Here is a 19,538-nt window from a genome sequence, read left to right as displayed (position 1 = left end):
TATGTTAATGTTTTTTCCAAACTGAATCGCACTATTGCTCTGTACCTAAGACTATATTACAGTTAAGAAGAGTGGTAAAATATAATATAATAAAAACTTTATACTTTCCGTATATTAATTTGTTTGAAATCACTCATATGATAAAGGCATGTTTGATACTTTGTGATTTGAACCCCCCCAAAAGTTAATTCTTTTGATCCTTTTGCTTTTAGTTTATTTTAAAATAATTAAATAGACTTATTTTTAGTACAGTTTTAGATTTATAAAATAATTGAGTAGATGGTACATAATAGTTCCACGTACCCGCTACTTCCTACCTCTTTGCTCACCGCCTCCCACAGTTCCTGTTTTTAACATCTTGCATTAGTGTCGTCCATTTGTTAAGTTAACCAGTATTGATATGTTTATCATTTAACTATAGTTTACATTAAGATTCATTTTTTGTGTTGTACAGTTCTATGGGTATTAACAAATGCATAATGGATGTATTCATTAGCGTTTCATACAGAATAATTTTGCTCCCCTAAAAATATGTGCACCACCTTTTCATCCCTCGTCTTGAGCCCCTGATCTTTTTACTATCTCTAAAGCTTTGCCTTTTCCAGTGTCATATAGTTTAAATCATATAGTATTAACCATTTCAGACTGACTTTTTTCACTTCAGAATATGCCTTTAAGGTTCCTCCATGTCTTTTAGTGGCATGATAGCTCATTTCTCTTTATTACTGTGTAATATTCCATTGTATAGATATATCACATTTTGTTTATCCATTCACTTATTGAAGGAATCTTAGTTGCTTCCAGTTTTTGATAATTATCAATAAAGCCTCTATAAACATTTGTGTGCAAGTTACTGTGTGAACATAAATTTTCAACTCAATTGAATAAATACCTAGGAGCACATTGACTGGGTCATATGGTAAGACTATGTTTAGCTTTATAAGAAACTGCCACACTGTCTTCCAATATTGTCATACCATTTTATGTTCCCACCAGCAGTGAAAGGAGCATCCATACCAGCATTTGGTGGTATTGGGTTTTTTGTCTTGTTTTGTTTTGTTTTTGAATTTTAGCCATTCTAATGGCTGTGTAGTGATATATCATTGTTTTAATTTCCAATTCATTAATGGCATATGTTGATGCTGAACTTTTTTTCATTTGCTTATTTGCTATCTACATATCTTCTTTGGTGAGGTGTCTCTTCAGATCTTTTGTCCATTTATTAATTGGATTGTCCTCTTATTGTTGGGTTCTAAGAAATTTTTGTATACTTTAGATACAAGTCTTTTATCAGATGTGTGTTTTGCAACTATTTTCTCCCATTCTCTGACTTATTTCTTCATTCTTTTAGCAACATCTCTCAGGGAGCAGAGTTTTTAATTTTAGTAAAGTCCAATATATCAATTTTTTCTCTAATAAATGGTGCTTTTGATGTTGTGTTGTTGTAGTTTGCTAGCTGCTAGAATGCAAAATACCAGGAACAGAATGGCTTTTAAAAAGGGGAATTTAATAAGTTGCTAGTTTACAGTTCTAAGGCCAAGAAAATGTCCCAATCAAACGCATCCATCCAGGGATACCTTAGTTCAAAAGATACCTTAGTTCAAAAGAAGGCCGATGAAATTGTAGAATGAGCTGGGACTCAGCATCAAGGGATTGAGAAAACCTTCTGGACCAAAAGGGGGAAGAGCGAAATGAGACAAAATAAAGTGTCAATGGCTGAGAGATTCCAAACAGAGTTGAGAGGTTATTCTGGACGTTATTCTTACACATTAAGTAGATATCACTGTGTTAGTCAAGATGGAGAGGCTAGAGGGAACTGCCTGAAAGTGTAGAGCTGTGTTCCAGTAGCCATGTTTTTTGATGATGATTGAATAATGATACAGCTTTCACAGTGACTGTGTGATTGTGAAAACCTTGTGTCTGATGCTTTTATCTACCTTGTCAACAGATGAGTAGAACATATGGAATAAAAATAAATAATGGGAACAAATGTTATAATTTAGTTTGAAATGCAAGTGATCAATGAAAGGGAGGGGTAAGGGGTATAGTATGTATAAATATTTTTCTGTTTTCTTTTTATTTCTTTTTCTAAATAGATGCGAATGTTCTAAGAAATGATCATGATGATGAATATGCAACTGTGTGATGATATTGTGAATTATTGATTATGTATGTAAAACGGAATGATCAAAATAGGAATGTTTACGTTTATTTGGTGTTTAAAAAAATAAACACCAAAAAAAAAATAAAATAATTATATTAAAAAAAATAATAATGAAACTAGTTGATGTGCTTAAAAGGCTGGCCTTTCTAAATTTCGAGACTTATCTGGTCCAGGGACCCATCTGGAGGTTGTAGGTTTCTAGAAAGTTAACCTACTGCATGGAACCTTTGTAGAATCTTACATATTGCCCTAGGTGTTCTTTAGGGTTGGCTGGGAAGGTTTTGGTTGGGGGTTGGCAAGTTATGGTAGGTAGCAATGTCTAACTGAAGTTTGCAAAAGAGCAACCTCCAGAGTAGCCCCTCAACTCTATTTGAACTCTTTTAGCCACTTATACCTTATTTGTTACACTTCTTTTTCCCCCTTTCAGTCAGAATGGCATTGTTGACCCCACAGTGCCAGAGCCAGACTCATCTCTCAGAGTCATCTCCCACACTGCCAGGGAGACTTTCACCCTGGATGTCATGTCCCAATTAATGGGGAGGGCAATGATTTCACTTGCAGAGTTGGGCTTAGAATGAGGCCACATCTGAGCAACAAAAGAGGTCCTCCACAAGTGACTCTTAGGCACACCTATAGGTGGGCTAAGCTTTTCTACTACATGCATAAGCTTCACAAGGGCAAGCCTCAAGGTTAAGGGCTGGGCCTATTGATTTGGGTGTCCCTAATGTTTGACACAGTATCAGGGGTTTCACCAGTGATAAAATTTAATAGTTTCATATATTTTTTCCCCAACCCTCAGGGAACTTTGCCAATACTTTTTGATTATCTGCTTAATATATTCTGGGATATATCCAGACATTATATTAAGCTATACAGGATTAAAGGCCCATTTTTATTCTGGGGTCCCTGGGTTTTGATTGTTTAAATGAGCATCTAAACAGGTTGAGTTAGATTATGTGCTACAGAAAAATTAGGTTCTGGGCAAAATGAGTCTTTCTTCCTTTAGTCTCAAAGAGTAGGTGAGGTTCTAAAATATAGACAATGTCTTCCTTACCACTGTGTTCTGAATTACCTTAATCCTCACCTGATCACCGCCATTCTTATCTCTGAATACCAGGTTATACATATATAAAACCACCTCTAAAAACCAGAAATAATTACCACTCTGGACAAAATGTGACTGCTATAAGAGCATACAATCTAGGCCCCTGTTTTCTTACAAGTATTTTCTGAATGAGACCATAGAATAATTGCTCTTTTGTTTCTGGCTTATTTTGCCTCACCAAATGTCCCACGGATTCATTCGCAGTGTTGCATGCCTCATAACTTGGTTCCTTTTTGTAGCAGCACAATATTCGATTATATGTATATACCATCATTCGCCAATCTACTTCTCTGTGCATCCTTCAGCCCATCTGGAATTAATATTTATGTGTACTGTGTGATAGAGATCAAATTTCATTTTTTATGCAGTGTTTACCCAATTGTCCTGCTACCAGTTGTTGAAAAGTTAAGCCTGTCTCCTCTAATCTGCTTTGAAACTTCTCTCATATATCAAGTGTCCTTTTATGCATACTAATCTATTTCTGAGCTCTCTCTTCTGTTCCGTTTTTCTATTTGTCTATCCCCACTCCCATTCTACCCTACAGTATAATAGCTTTCATAGTCATTCATGAAATCTGATAGAGCAAATCTTTCCATCTTGTTCTTCAGGTGTTCGTGGCTATTTTTGCCCCTTTGCACTTTCGTATCAATTTTAGAATCAGCTTCTTAAACTACATACACACACAGACACACACCCCTACTTAGGTTTTCTTATTGAAATTGCATTGAATCCATAAATTAATTTGTGGAGCTGAGATTTTTATAATATTATGTCCTCTAATACTTCAACGTAGTATCTCTTCTTTTGTTAAGTCTTCCCTGTGGTCTTTCAGTAAAATGTCATAATATATTAGAGCTCTTTCAGACCTTTTGTTAGATATTTTCCTAGGTATTTCATATTTATGGTCCTGTTGAAATCGTTGTTTTCAAATTTCATTTTTTGTTTGCTGCTTATATATGTAGAAATATTGGATCTTTTGATATTCTGTTGGTTCATGTGTATTGATGCTAGCAAATTATCTGATTTTAATAATTTATCTGTAGATTATTCTGGATTTTCTATGTACACATTAGATCATCTGCAAGTAATGTGATTTTCATGTTTTTTACAATCCTTATATCTTTTGTTCCTTTTTCTTGCCTTATTGAACTTTCTAGACTTTCTGTACAATGTCAAATACATAGAGGATTTACAAATACAAGATTCAGATACCTATAGGTGTCTGAATCTTGTTTCTTTTTTTTTTCAGTGCAAAACAAATTTTTATTTGTTCACAGTTAAACACAAGCAACTGCCTTGATATTTTTTAGAACATTCAAAGGACAGCAAACCCTTTTGATTCCAATTCCTATCCACTAAGATGGTACCATTTTCCCTTGCAGTTTATATTTATGGCATTATATGTAGATTGACATGCTTTTAAGATTGAGATGGGGAAGTTTGAACATTTTCACAAGAGATGACTTTTTTCAATTTAACTAAGAGATGTGGATCCAGGATACAGTGACCTCTGTGCCACTCTGTGCTCAGAACTCCTAGGTTCCAGACAGGAGGAGAGGTTCAGGGCTGAAGTTAGATGTAGGGCAGGGAGGCCTCCCCTGGCTGGTGGGAGGGATGTGCCCGCCTGGCTTGGCCTATTGTATTTCAAGAAAGCTAAACCTCCCAACCAGCTAGATCCAGGGAGGGGACCCTGAGGCCGGTAGGCATCAGGGCCACTTAAAAGTGGTCCTTTCTCATCTTGAGCCCCTTCCCCTTCCTGAGAAGGAGGGTTGAGCAACTTCTCTTATTCTTGGTCCCCAGTGGGGAGGTCCGCTTATGTAAGATGAAGTTATGATTTCCAGAAGGGTCTAAGCCATAGAATACGTTAGCATTGAGTGGAGTTTTCAGACTTCGATGTTTTGAAATTATCTGCACCAGCTCATAGTCCTGTGGGGCTTCCTCCTCCTGGTGGTACTTGGCCAGGGCTTTGCGAATCACGGCTGGAGCCCTGTCATCACAGGTCACCAGGATGCTCTTATACACAGTGCTTTTGTCTCCATCCAGGCTGAAACGGATGATGCAGCAGTCGCCCACCTTATTGTTGTAGAGCGGCTGTGAGTCTGAGGCTCTTTGGGGCCAAACAGGGGCCATGTCGGGGAAGTGAGCTGAGGAGGAAGTGATGTCACTGGAGGCTGCAGTGACACTGGACAACTCCTGGCACAATGGCGAGGTCGACTCTCCATACTTCAGGGAGCAGGCGTGGGCAGGCACCTGCTTCTCCTCTCCACCAGAATATTTGGTGACAAGGCCCATGCTGATTTCCAGATCAGGATTAGAGGTGCAGAACACATGTCCTGGGAGTGAGGCACTTGCATCCCCAATGCTGAAGTTGTGGCCACACAGGAGCTGGTCACTGGATGGGGAAGTGCCACTGCTGCTGGGCTCAACAGTGGTTTCCTGATGTTCAGTTCTCTGAAGCTGGAGAACATCTGGGAGTCTTGGGGCCTGGAGTGTGTTGCTGGCCAACAGGCTGGGGACTCCCGCTCACAAGACAGATGGTAGTGCTCTGACTCGCTGAGCTGCTCTATAGCACCAAACCAGGCCCCAAATTGCTCCATGGACCTATGGTAGATGTAGGTCCACCTCTGCTGGAAGAGCTGGATCCTCAGAATGAGCTGGTAATCCTTCAATGCTGTCTCATAATTGATCAATCTCCCTTCCTAAGTGTCTAGGTGAGCTGTATTCTGGCAGATTCTCTGTGACAGGAGCATCCATAGGTGGAGAACAGAGGCCCACTCGCACAGTGGACTCTCCTGCTCTCTCTTCAGCTTCATCTCTCCAGTGGAATCCATGGAGGACCCCTCCTGGATTGGGAGGTCCCAATTCAAGGAGGTTTGCCTCGTCTTGCAATTGACAGGAGCTCTCACTGGAGACTTCCTCCCATGTCTGCTTCAGACATTCAATGGAGTTATTCTGCAGGGCAAAGATGCTTGCATGCAGGGAGGAAAAATTCTTCAGGTCTTGGCACTCTCTGGCCACCTGAATCCAGTGTTCCACCACCATGGCCCTGTCCGAGGCCTTCATGCTCTGGTTCCTGAGGCATGTGGTGATTACAGTGTTGGTAACACATTTGAATTGGCTGCTGGTGGCCTGGATGTTGGATTCCAGATACTCTTTGCCCAGCTTCGCCAACTGCGACCAGATGGCATGCAGACAGTGGAAATCCTGGACTTTCCTGAACAGCTCCACTTCCATCGCTGTTAGCTGCTCTGCCATCTGCCTGGGACAGAATGCCAGGAGTGGAGACTTCACCTCACTTAGCCCATATTCTGGGCTTTCAGCTGAGAAGGAAGGCTCTTGTGATGGCATGAGAGGTGGCGCTGATTGCACCTCCACAGGTGTCACTAGAGGTGGCACCAGTACAGCCTCCTGCTCTGCAGCTGGTGCTACAGCTGGTGACATAGCACACACTCGATCCAGAGATGGCACTGTTGCTGGTTCCTCTGTCTTGGTCTCAGAGGATTTTGACTGCTGCAGCTCAGAGAAGAGGTCGTAAGCTCGTCTCTCCAGGACAGACCCAGGCAGGGCAACCTGCACAAGTCCACCAGCTGCTTGAGGCAAGGAAAGTCCGGAGGCTGATAAAAATCATCTGGATAGTCAACCAGCCAGGTGATCAGGAGGCAGGAGATGATGCTTTGGGACACCTGGTCCAGGACCATTCTGATGGAATGTGAGGACGGGTAAATACACAGGAGTATGTGTATGTACACATTGTCGCCCTCCTGGATAGCCTGCTCCAGGGGTTTGAAGAGCTGCTTCCAAGCATGCCTATTGTTGATGCACTCTGGGTCATTTCATGTCCCTTTCAAAGCTGACACTTTTCTATGCTTGGTTCAAGAAGGCCGACAACATTCAACGTTTCTCTCTCAGCTGGAAGGGCACGTGGCTAACATGGCGATGTCTGCTGGCTTTCTCCTGAATCTTGTTTCTGACCTCAGGAAGAAAACTTAAAACACTTCATCATTAAATATGATGTTCATTATAGACATTTTGTATGCTCCCTTATCAGATGAAAGAAGTTCTCTTCTAGGCCTAGTTTACTAGGAATTTTTAAAAATCATGAATGGATAGTGAATTTTATCAAATGCTTGTATCTATTGAGATCATATCATTCTCTTTTAAAATGTTAATATGGTGAATTACATTAATTGTTTTTCAATGTTCTACCAACCTTGAAATTTCAGATGAACTGGAACATAATGTATTAGCCTTTTTTTTTTTTTACATGGGCAGGCACCGGGAATCAAACCCAGGTCCTCAGGCATGGCAGGCAAGCATTCTTACCTGCTGAGCCACCATGGCCCACCCTGTATTATCCTTTTTTATTGCCTGATTTGTCTTGCTGTCCCCTACCCCACCTTACTTGCATCTGAATTCAGAAGTGAGATTGGCCTTCATTTCCCTTTCTCCTTTTGTCCTTGTTAGGTTTTGCCAACATGGTAAATGAGTTGAAGAGTTTCTTTGTCTATTCTCTGATGAGTTTGTACAAGATTGGAATAACTTATTCTTGGATATTTAATTGAACTTACTGGAAAAACTGTCTGGACTTGGAATTTTCTTTCTGGGAAAATATTTAACTATTGATACAATGTCCTTTATGGTTATGTGATCGGTCATATTTTCTATTTCTCTTTGAGTCAGTTTTGGTAAATTATTTTTTCCTAGGGTAGTGCTTTTTTAATCTAAAAGTTCAAATTTATTGGCATAACATTGTTACTAATATCCTCTCTTTTTACTACCAATAGCATCTGTAGGACTGTCCCCTTTTCATTCTTGATTGACTATATAACCATGCTCTCTCTCTCTCTCTCTCTCTCTCTCTCTCTCTCTCTCTCTCTCTCTCTCTCTCTCTCTCCCTCTCTCTCTCTCTTTTAATCATTCTTGTCAGAGGTTTCTCGATTTTTATTAGTTGTTTCTAAAATCCAATGTCTGTCTATTGGTGTTCATTATTGTTTGTTTTCTATTTTATTAATTTGTAACCTTTATTTTCCTTCCCTTCATTTTCTTTAGTTTATTTTGCTAAGTTTTTTCTAGTTTCTTGACTTAGGAACTTAGTTCATTTTTTAAAATCATTTTTCCTTTCTGACATAAACAATTAAAGCAGTATTTTCCCCTAAAATAGCGTAAAGCCTAATACAAGTATGAAATGTATATTTTTAGTACAGCTGAATTAAAAAAAAATTCTATTTTACATTAGGATTTCTCCTTTGATTCACTAGTTATTTAAAAGTGTGTGCCCTAACGTGGGACAAAAATCCTAGAATGAGCTGAGACTCAGCATCAAGGGATTGAGAAAAACCCTAGAATGAGCTGAGACTCAGCATCAAGGAATTGAGAACACCTTCTTGACCAAAAGGGGGAAGAGTGAAATGAGACAAAGTGTCAATGACTGAGAGACTCCAAACAGAGTCCAGAGGTTATCCTGGAGGTTATTCTTACACAATAAGTAGATATCACCTTGTTATTCAAGATGTAATGGAGAGGTTGGTGGGAACTGCCTGAAAATGTAGAGCTGTGTTCCAGTACCCATGTTTCTTGAAGATGATTTTATAATGATATAGCTTTCACAGTGTGACTGTGTGATTGTGAAAACCTTGTGTCTGATGCTCCTTTTACCTACCTTGTCAACAGACGAGTAGAACATATGGAATAAAAATAAATAATAGGGGGAACAAATGTTAAAATAAATTTAGTTTGAAATGCTAGTGATCAATGGAAAGGGAGGGGTAAGGGTATGATATGTATAAATTTTTTTTCTGTTTTCGTTTTAATTCTTTCTCTGAAAAGATGCAAATGTTCCAAGAAAAAAAAAAGTGCGTGCCTTAATTTTCTGAATATTTTAATATTCTAGTAATGTTTTTGCTATTGGTTTCTACCCCCATTTTATCGTGGCTGTGCTATGCATGATTTCAATCCTTAAAATATGTTGAAACTTATTTTATGGTCTAATATTTGATAATGTTTATAAAGGTTGCAAGTATATGCTATACTTCTATAATTGCTGAGTACATGCTGCAAATATGTCCATTAGGTCACGTTTACTAATTTTGTTGTTCAAAGCATTTAATTTCCTACTGATGTTAGACCTTTCTTTTGAAATTTCTTTCTTTTTGTCTGGATTTCTTTTAATGAGGATTTACTGGTGGGAAACTCTCCCAATTTTTGTCTAAAACTGTCTTTATTTATCTTCATGAAAAAAATTGTTTTACTGGGTATAAAATTCAGGTTAGCACTTTTTTTTCTTTCAACATATAGAAGATATAATTTCATCAACAAATTGCTTCCCTTAAAGTGAATTTTGAGGTTGAACTATATATCCTTTGAAGGTAAACTGTCTTTTTCTCTAGCTACTTTTAAGATTTTATCTTTTGTTGTTCTGCAGTTTTACTGTGATTTATCTAGATCTTGTGGATTTCTTTTTATGTATCCTGCTTGGGATTCATTAAGCTTATATCTATGGCTTGGTATCGTTCACTCCTGTGCAAAATTCTCAAACATGATCTCAAATATTGCCTTAACCTTAATCTTTCTCTCCTCTTGTTTTGGAACTCTGAACATATGTTAGATGTTGTCATGCTATCTTCCGTGTACCTTGACCTCACTCCATATCTTCTATCGTTTTGTCTCTCTGGACTATATTTTGAGTAATTTTTTTTTATGATTTCTCTTTCACTGATTCTATCTTGGGCTATATTCAATATCCTCGTCAACCTATCCGTTAAGTTTTTAATGTCAAAATATTTATTTCTAAAAGTTCTATTTGGTTCTTTTTCGGATATGCTAGGTCACTTATTGTAGTTTCCTGTTCGCTATTGGTATTTTTTTAAACTCACTTTAAAATTTCTTTCTTACCATATAAAGAATTGATTCAAAATGGATCAATGACCTAAATAAGTATTGTCAAGGATGCAGAGAAATAGGAACCCTCTGACGTTGTTGGTGGGGATATAAAATGGTGTAGTCACTATGGAAAACAGTTTGATGGTTCTTCAGAAAGTTAAACATAGAATTACCATATGACTGGCAATTCCACTCCTGGTTAAATACCCAAAAAAAGTGAAAGCAGGGACTTAGATATTTGTACACCAGTGTTCATTGCAGAATTATTCACAATAGCCAGAAGGTGGAAGCAACCCAAGTTAAGTGTCCATCAGCAGATGAATGGATAAACCAAATGTGGAATATACATACAATGGAGTATTATTCAACTATAAAAAGAAATGAAGTGCTAGTGCACTACAACGTGAACGAGACTTGAAGACATCATGTTGAGTGAAATAAGCCAGACAAAAAAGACAGATATTGTATGATTTATTTTATATTAAGTACTTAAAAAAAAAAGCAAATTCAGAGAGGCAATAGAATAGTGGTTGCCAGGGGTAGGGGATGGCAAATAGGGAGTTACTACTAAATGAATATGAATTTTTATATGGAATGAGGAAAATAGTTTGGAAATAGTGGTGAAAGTTGCACATTATTGTCAGTGACTTAATGTAAAAAGAATTGTCCCCTTAAAATGGTTAAAATTATTTTTTATGTTATGTATATTTTATTACAATCAAAAATAAATTATTAAACAGAATAAAAAATGTCTTTAAACATAATAAAAGTGTTTTATGATCCAATCCAAACATCCCAATGACTGATGTCTTTATATGTCTCTTTCTGCTGCCTGTGGTTAGTGCTCATTCTTACTCATGACGTCGTCTTTCCTTGTATGCTTTGTTATTTTGCTGGGAACCATTCACTTTCCTTAAAAAAAAAAAAAAGTCCTTATAGGGATGAAGATGACTTCCTCCAGAGAGGATTATGTTTAATTCTGACAAACATCTGGGGCACAATCAGTCCAAGACTACCACAAATTAAGTTCACAATTTGAAATTCAATGAAACACCAGATGGTGCAAATCCTGGCTTTTCTGTGAAAAGACTGGCGTATTGGCCACAATTTCTCCAAGATGGTTTTTTTTTCTTTCCTCATTTTAATCTCATCTTCCCCCAGTTCCAAGAGAATCTTCCCTGCACTCCCCTGGGGTTGGGATAAGAGCTATAAGTTTACTGCTGACTCACCCTTATTCTGATGCTATAACCTCTTGCGATTCCAATTTAATATGGGGAAAACCTCTGTCTATTAGACTTCTCATCTCAGTGGGCCCTGGGCCTTGACTTCTGGACTGATCAACCCACAAGCCTGGCACTCCGAAGCAATGGTTTGGATTTGTCCCCTTCTCACCTAGGGCACATTTCTTTAGTGTTCTAATACTTCACTTACCTTTCTGGGTCTCCTTTTACTTTTTCATATTTGACTTGTTTGTTGTCTTTTCAGCAATCCGATGCTTTTAATGGATGTTTTAAAATTATTTATCCAGCATTTTTGTTTTCCATGGGAGAGCTGGAGCAAAAAAGCTAGACTGCTGTTACCAGAAACATGTTTGCCATCATCATTGTTAAATGTTCTTCAGCTATCCCATATCCAGAAGTTTTTATTGCCCTTTGCCTCACCTAGTCCCTGCCTCTCTCAATTTACTTGTGCTTCTCTCTTTGTGTATTTTCTCTTTTCAGCATCCCTACCTTCAATCTCAGGAACAAAACAATTCCTGAATTTGTTTCCTTCATAGCAGTTTTCCCTTTCCACATGACCCACTGACATCCCACCATGTAGTGTTTACCTCCCTCAAGCAGCTTAACTAGCGTTTCCCCCAGTGTCTTTTCCAACAGAGGTGATCACAGAGTGTTTAGTATTCCCTTAACTCAACTAGAGAGATAAATCATTCCTCAGAAGAACATAAAATGTGGGCTAAAAGTTCTAAAGGATGAATAGAAGTTGGTGGAATCTCCCACTTCCTTCTAAGCTCAAATAATGGCTATCCCAAGTATCCCCTTTTCAAAGTCATCTCTAGCACTAGTTTCAGCTACTGAAATAGGAAATACCTTACAGATTTATGCAAGGAAACTACTGGATTTTTCTCTGGAATCGGAACTGTAAAATGAGAAGAGAGAGAAATCAGCAGGTAAAATACAGGTCTCAAGCTACTGGGTTAACCTCCCTCAAAGAGGTAGTCCCTTGCAGAGATTCTGAGAGGGGAGAAAGAAAATTCTTAGTGACAACTAGTAGTTCTGAAGTTGAGTCAGCCTCATAAACTTCTGTTGTAGCTCCCCAAAATTCCCAAATTCCAAGCCCTTTTGAAGCGAACAATTGTTTATTGAGTCCTGGCAAAAAAAAAAGCAACCTGTAATTGAGAAGTTTTTTAGTGGACAGAGACTATTATAAATAGTATCAGTATAATAAAATGAATTTCAAAATGCAAACACATTAACAGGCTCTGAGCCCTACAGAGGAGGAAGTAACTAAATCCTTTGGGAAACTCAGATGACCACTGTATTAGTTTCCCAGCTGTTAAAACAAATAGCATACAATGGGTTGGCTTAACAACAGGAATTTATTGGCTCAGTTTCAGAGGCTAGAAGGCTTACTTCCTCCACATGTTGGTACCTTTTGGTTGACCAGCAATTTGGGGGAATCCTTGGCTTCTGCATCACATAGCAATGCACATAGCAGTGTCTTCTCCTTTCTCTTCTAGATTCCATTGACTTCCAGTGTCTGGCTGTTTTCCATGGCTTCTCTTTCTGTGACCATTTTCCTTTGCATATAAGGACTTCAGCAATATTGGATTAAGGCTACCCTCATTAAGTTTGGGTACACATTAATACCATCTTCAATGGTTCTATTTACAAATGGATTCACACCCACAGGATCAGGGGTTGGTACCTGAACATGCCTTTTTGGGGGGGCGTGATTCAATCCCCAATAACTACATAGTAAGGGATATTTGAGCCAGAGCTTAAAGAATAGATGAAGTGAGGGAGGTGATCCAGGGAAAGGGAGTGTACAACCTGCATAAAAACAAGTATCAGGGAAAATATATGATATGTTCAAACAAAAGACAAATTAGTATTCCTTGAGTCAGCGTTTAAGGAAGGAGACAGCAGACAGTGGCAAAGAGTTACCACCACTTTTACCCTTTATTAAATATTCCCATTGTCCACTACATTATTCTTTTATAACTCTTCTTTGAACTTCCTGTCCAATCTCTGTTTCCCCCAATATTCATCTTTCCTAATGGGAATCAATAGATACTATCTAAGGTTAATGAAACAAAAATTAAATATGAGAATATCATTTTTAGTTATAAGGGCAACAAGCAGAAAAACTAAACAGAGTGTTAATGTGCCTGTCTCTGGAAAATGGGACTTGGTTATGGGGTGGGGAGGTTTGAGAGGAGACGATGAGTTAGTTTTTCTATTCTTCTGCATGGTTAAATTATGTTCTTATGAGAATATGTTATGATTTTAAATTAAAATTTTTATTGAGATGCAGTAAAGTGCACAATCTTAAGCATACAGCTCAAAGGATTTTTACACATGTAAAACACCCATATAACCCCTACCCCTATCAAGATATAAAATACTTCCAGCATTCCAGAAGATTCCCTCATGCCTCATCCCAGGGAATATAGCCCAGACTGAAATAACCACTCTTCTGACTTACATTGTTTACATTTCCCTCTTTTCACTTCATTACATAGATCTTACAGTGTTTACTTTTTAAAAACATTTTTAAGTTTTTTTCTTTTTTTATTAGAGAAATTATAGGTTTACAGAGAAATCATGCATAAAATATTTAAAAGACAGAGTTCCCGTTTATAACTCTATTATTAACACCTTACATTAGTGTGGTCTAATTATTATAATTCATGAAAGAACATTTTTATAATTGTACTATTAACTATAGACCATCATTAAAAAAACATTTTATTGAGGTATAATAAAGTGCATTGCTCTCAAGTATTAACTCAATGAATTAGTACAAAGACATATAAATATACACCAATGTAAACTTCACTTAGATCAAGATTAAGAACAAATCCAGCACCTCAGAGGACACCCTCATGTGCCTTCCCGGTTAATACTGTCCCTTCTAAGATAACCACTATTTGAACTTCTACCACCATTGCTCAGTTTTTTTGTCTCCCTACATGTATGTATTTATATATCTATACATACACACAGAGAGAGGCAGATATGTGATATGTATATCATAGGGAATTTTGTTCACAATGGTTTTGTTGTTGTTTCTTTCTTTCTTTTTTGGGTCCATGGGCCAGGAATCAAACCCAGGTCTCCTGCATGGCAGGAAAGAATTCTACCGCTGAATTACCTGTGCACCTTTCATTGCTTAGTTTTTACTATTCTTAAACTTCCTGTAAAGAGGTCATGCAGTATTGTGGCAGCTATGGAGGGGATCTTCTTTAAGATATTCACCTGGGGGAGAATAGTTAAAAGGACCTCCAGTGGCTGCCCCTTTACATCTCTCTCCCCAGGCCAAGCTTCCCCAAGCTGCTGCCATCCAAACACTGAGAACAGTGGAGATACTAAAGCCAAGCCATTCCTGCCTGAACGGAAGTCCTCTAGTACACAAGCTTTGCTCAAGATCCCCCATCACAAATTAAAAAATGTTTTTACATGAACAAAGGAATGTCAATATTGCAGTGTGTTGAAAATAGATGGTCATTCATATTTTAAAGCTTATGTGTGGAACTAAAGAAAAAAATGTTTATTTGGTGCAAAATTTATATTTTGACTAGTGCATTCCTAATATAACTTATATGGACAGTTTAATCGAACACCATAAGTACATGGAACCTTGAATAGAGCATTAGATTTTGTAGGTTTGTCCAGGTTAGTGTGATGCCCTGATAAATCCCAGAGTGATTTGAACAGTGACTAAAAAAGTATTTGCAAAGTCCCCTTGGGGGAATGGTGAGAAAGGGGGAATATCAACTTCCCCATTTGGAGAATTCCTGATATTCTAGCAAGTAGTGAGGACAACCAAATCAATTAGCCAAGCCCTCAATCTTGGGGTTTGTTCATATGAAACTTATCCCTGCAAAGGACAGACTAAGCCTACTTAAAATTAGGACTGAGTGTCACCCCAGAGAACCTCTTTTCTTGCTCAGATGTGGCCTATCTTTCTCTCAGCCAACATGGCAAACAAACTGCCCTCCCTCTCTCTATGTGGGACATGACTTCCAGGGGAGTAAACCTCCCTGGCAACATGGGACAGAAATCCTAGAATGAGCTGGGACTCAGCATCAAGGGATTGAGAAAATCTTCTCAACCAAAAGGGGGAAGAGAGAAATGAGACAAAATAAAGTTTCAGTGGCTGAGAGATTTCAAACAGAGTCTAGAGGTTATCCTGGAGGTTATTCTTATGCATTTTATAGATATCCCCTTTTAGTTTAAGGTGTATCAGAGAGGCTAAAGGAAAGTGCTGGAAACTGCAGAGCTGTGTTCCAGTAGCCATGCTTCTTGAAGATGATTGTATAATGATACAGCTTTCGCAATGTGACTGTGTGATTGTGAAAACCTTGTGTCTGATGCTCCTTTTATCTATGACATTGATAGATGAGTAAAAAATATGGATAAAAATAAATAAATAATGGGGGAACAAATGTTAAAATAAATTGAGTAGGTTGAAATACTAGTGAACAATGAAAAGGAGTGGTAAGGGGTATAGAAAAAATAGGGGGAACAAACATTAAAATCTATTGAGTAGATGGAAATACTAGTGGTCAACGAGAGGGAGGGGTAGGGGGTATGAAATGTGTGAGGTTTTTTTTTTAATTTCTTTTTCTGGAGTGATGCAAATGTTCAAAAAAAATGATCATGGTGATGAATATACTACTATGTGATGCTATTGTGAGCCATTGATTATATACTATACATGGAATGTTTGTATGTTAAGAATGTTCATGTTTATATGCTGTTTTAGTTTGCTAATTCAAAATAAATTAATATATATATTTAAAAAAAAAAAGATTCCCCCATCAGCCCATTTGGAGAATTTCTGATATTCTCACAAGCAGTGGGGACAACCAAATCAATAAGCCAAGGCCTTGATCTTGGGGTTCACCCCTATGAAACTTATCCCTGCATAGGATAGCCTAAGCCTTCTTAAAATTAGGCCTAAGAGTCACACCCGAGAGAACCTCTTTTGTTGCTCAGATGTGGCCTCTCTCTCTCTAAGCCAACTTGGCAAGTGAACTTACTTCCCTCCCTCACTACATGGGACATGACTCTCAGGGATGTAAATCTCCCTAGCAATGAGGGACAGGTTTCTTGACCAAAAGGGGAAAGAGAGAAATGAGACAAAGTGTCAATGGCTGAGAGATTCCAAACAGAGTCAAGAGGTTATCCTGGAGGTTATTCTTATGTATTAAGTAGATAACACCGTGTTAGTCAAGATGTAATGGAGAGGCTGGAGGGAACTGCCTGAAAATGTAGAGCTATGTTCCAATAGCCATGTTTCTTGAAGATGATTGTATAATGATATAGCTTTCACAATGTGACTGTGTGATTGTGAAAACCTTGTGTCTGATGCTCCTTTTATCTACCTTATCAACAGACAAGTAAAACATATGGAATAAAAATAAATAATAGGGGGAATAAATAATAAATAATAATAAATAAATAAAATAAATAAAATAATTTATTTTAAATAAATTTAAAAATAAATAAAGTTAAAATAAACTTAGATTGAAATGCTAGTGATCAATGAAAGGGAGGGGTAAGGGTTATGGTATGTATGAATTTTTTTCTGTTGTCTTTTTATTTCTTTTTCTGAATTGATGCAAATGTTCTAAGAAACGATCATGATGATGAATATGCAACTAGGTCATGATATTGTGAATTACTGATTACATATGTAGAACAGAATGATCATATGTTAAGAATGTTTGTGTTTCTTTCTTGTCATATTTTTTTAAAAAATTAAAAATTAATAAAAAAATTTTTTTTTAAGTTAGCATATCAAAATATTACCAGTAGATGTAATGGAAACAGAATAGGAGGTGAAAAGTACCTTCACCTTCTATTTTCTATCTGAGAAATATTTGAAATACTTCACAAAAACATGTATTTCTTTTACGTTTAATTAGTTGCTTTAAAACTCAAATAGAATGAAATGGTTTATGATGAAAACAGCAGTCCCCTCCCCGACTCCTCCCCACCCGTTTCCCAAAGTCCCAATTTATACCCCTTTAATTGATTTCTAGCTTCCAAAAACATCTCTTATCTAATGACTCAAGTTTTTTTATCCTAATGGGTTTATACCTTTTTTATTGCTTTACTGTCACTTAGTGAATGTCAAGCGGAAGAGTAAATTATATGATCAATCTGCCACTTTTAATCAGAAATCCATGTATAAATCCAAGCTGATTTTAGACATAGTATGTCAGGAATTGATAGATCAAAGCATGGCCAGATGCTTTAGACCATGCTGGTGACAGGGTGGTAGTGGTGGTGGAGATGGACTGGGGAGGGGGCAACCTGGAGACTGATGGGTAGGATGGTTAAAGGATTTATGCAGTTAGGAAGGGGCAGAGGTAGACCCCTTGGCCAGCTGCAGCAGGATGGGGAGTACAACATAGAGACCACTGATGTATTGTTTCTCAAGGTCACTGTCTTCGTCATTGGACTTGCCAAGCTGCCTATCCCAGTTTTGCTTCAGGATAGTTTGCACCTGAAAGGAAACCCACGAAAATGTAAAAGCCAGGAACAAGGAAATATACCAAAAATAGTAAAATCTTTGGCAACACTCTTCAATCCAGAGCTCATGGCAGGCATAGTAATCAATCATGGCACTCTTTCCTGTGCACCCCAGAGAGCCTCACACACTCTCAACATGTGGAAGGCGTTGCTGAGCAATCACGTTGGCCCTAAGATGGTACTAACTGCCATCTCAAGAATAACATTTTTCACCCTCTCTTGCCCATACACAGGCAACTGAGAGAAAAGTGCCCATTCCAAAATGCCCTGGCAACTGTGTGTCCAGGGTTTTGCCGCAGGGTGCATGGACAAGAGCCAAGGTAGAGAACTATGGAGTAGGAAAGAATTGTGCCTGGAGAGCAAAGGCACCACTTCCACTATGACTTTGTATCACCTTATCCAGCAACTGGGGCAGCATTTCCTTCTCCAGGGCTTCAACCACAAGCTGCTGCTCCTCCTCAGACAGCTCTGGGGACAAAGAGAAGGATGGTTGGCAGAGAGGGAAATGCAGGGCTCCCGGTTCTGACCAGGCCCAGGATAGACATCAGAAGGGCAGCATGGAGGTTCTAGAGAGCCCCTGGAAATGCTAGATGGGAGCTATTCCCAGTGAGTTCCTTCTGTGGTTCCTGCTTCCCTCAGCCTGTAGGAGGTCATAGGCTGTACCAAGAGAGAAGAGGAACCAGCCCCTTAATGCTGAGCCTGGGGAAGATGGCTAGTCCCTGAAAGGTGAAGATCTATCCTTCCCTAAATGTAAAGGAAAATGTGTACCCTGCCCCCAAGATTTGGGGCCCCTCTGCTCAGCATATCATCTACACCAACATATATACAGCCCTCTCCTCACCTATCAAGGCATCCAGGAGGTTCAGAATGGCTTCTGCACGTGCTTCTACCAAGATCCCAGCGGCATTAAAAAGGCTGCTTATGAGAGGATTGGCTGGGTCCTCTATCTGCAGCTCACCAGAGCTCAGCACCTCAGACACCTGGGGCCAAGAAGAGGGGGAGATGAGTACCAGGCCCACTGTAGCATATGTCCTCAGTACACCACCTACCGTCCCACTGGCTTCTCTCTCTGCCCCAGTTCTTTCTGAAGGACCCTTACACTCTGCTCTAGATCCTGCAGTTGCCCATCCTCACTGAGGAATTTAGTGAGGCAGCTTAGCACATCTTTTCGCTCCTCTTCAGTCAGATCCTGGAGGCTTCTTCCCATGTCCTGCACCTTCTCCTCCATGCTTCTGACATCCTCCAAAATCAAGGGCTTCCCTGTAGAAGCAGAATAAGGACCCGACTCACCCAGCCAATAGGGTCCATTCCCAAGGCCCATCTTTTTCTACCTTTCTTTAGAGGCAACTTCTCAGTGTCTTCCCTTCCAGTCTTTTCCTGTTAAAATGAGGCATCCTTCTTCTAAGATACCCATCATGATTATCTCCTTCTGACACCACTTCCATCTTTCCATCTTCTGGCTCATCCCCATTCTAGTCCCAACTCCAAATTTGTCATTACCTTCAGGAAATCAAGGCCTAGTTATTTAGTCCTTTCAAAGTGTGGTTCTCACACCACACTAGTGATGGTGAGGATATAGAGAAAATGTGGAACAGTGGTGCTCAGCCTTGACTGTTAATGAGAA

The 19,538-nt window shown here is 38.7% G+C and overlaps 1 protein-coding gene across 3 annotated transcripts in view; it reads right to left on the bottom strand.

Annotated features, from left to right (window-relative positions):
* Nucleotides 1–16,838: 16,838 nt before the first annotated feature.
* The window catches only part of GSDMB (gasdermin B), a 35,107-nt gene continuing 32,407 nt past the window's right edge, over nt 16,839–19,538 (bottom strand). For 2 of the 3 annotated variants that reach the window (XM_077164503.1, XM_077164502.1), the window contains 4 exons: nt 19,014–19,174; nt 18,756–18,894; nt 18,309–18,382; nt 16,839–17,888 (listed from right to left, as the gene is read on the bottom strand). In XM_077164503.1, the coding sequence (XP_077020618.1) occupies nt 17,736–17,888; nt 18,309–18,382; nt 18,756–18,894; nt 19,014–19,174 (527 nt within the window). In that variant the 3' untranslated portion in view covers nt 16,839–17,735. The remainder of the gene's footprint in view (nt 17,889–18,308; nt 18,383–18,755; nt 18,895–19,013; nt 19,175–19,538) is intronic. The other variant, XM_077164504.1, reaches the window with a different exon arrangement.

The sequence above is a fragment of the Tamandua tetradactyla genome, chromosome 6 (assembly GCF_023851605.1).
Source record: "Tamandua tetradactyla isolate mTamTet1 chromosome 6, mTamTet1.pri, whole genome shotgun sequence".
NCBI classification, from domain to species: Eukaryota; Metazoa; Chordata; class Mammalia; order Pilosa; family Myrmecophagidae; genus Tamandua; species Tamandua tetradactyla.
The sequence above is the reverse complement of the archived record's forward strand: the minus strand, read 5'-3'. Positions and strand labels throughout refer to the sequence as shown.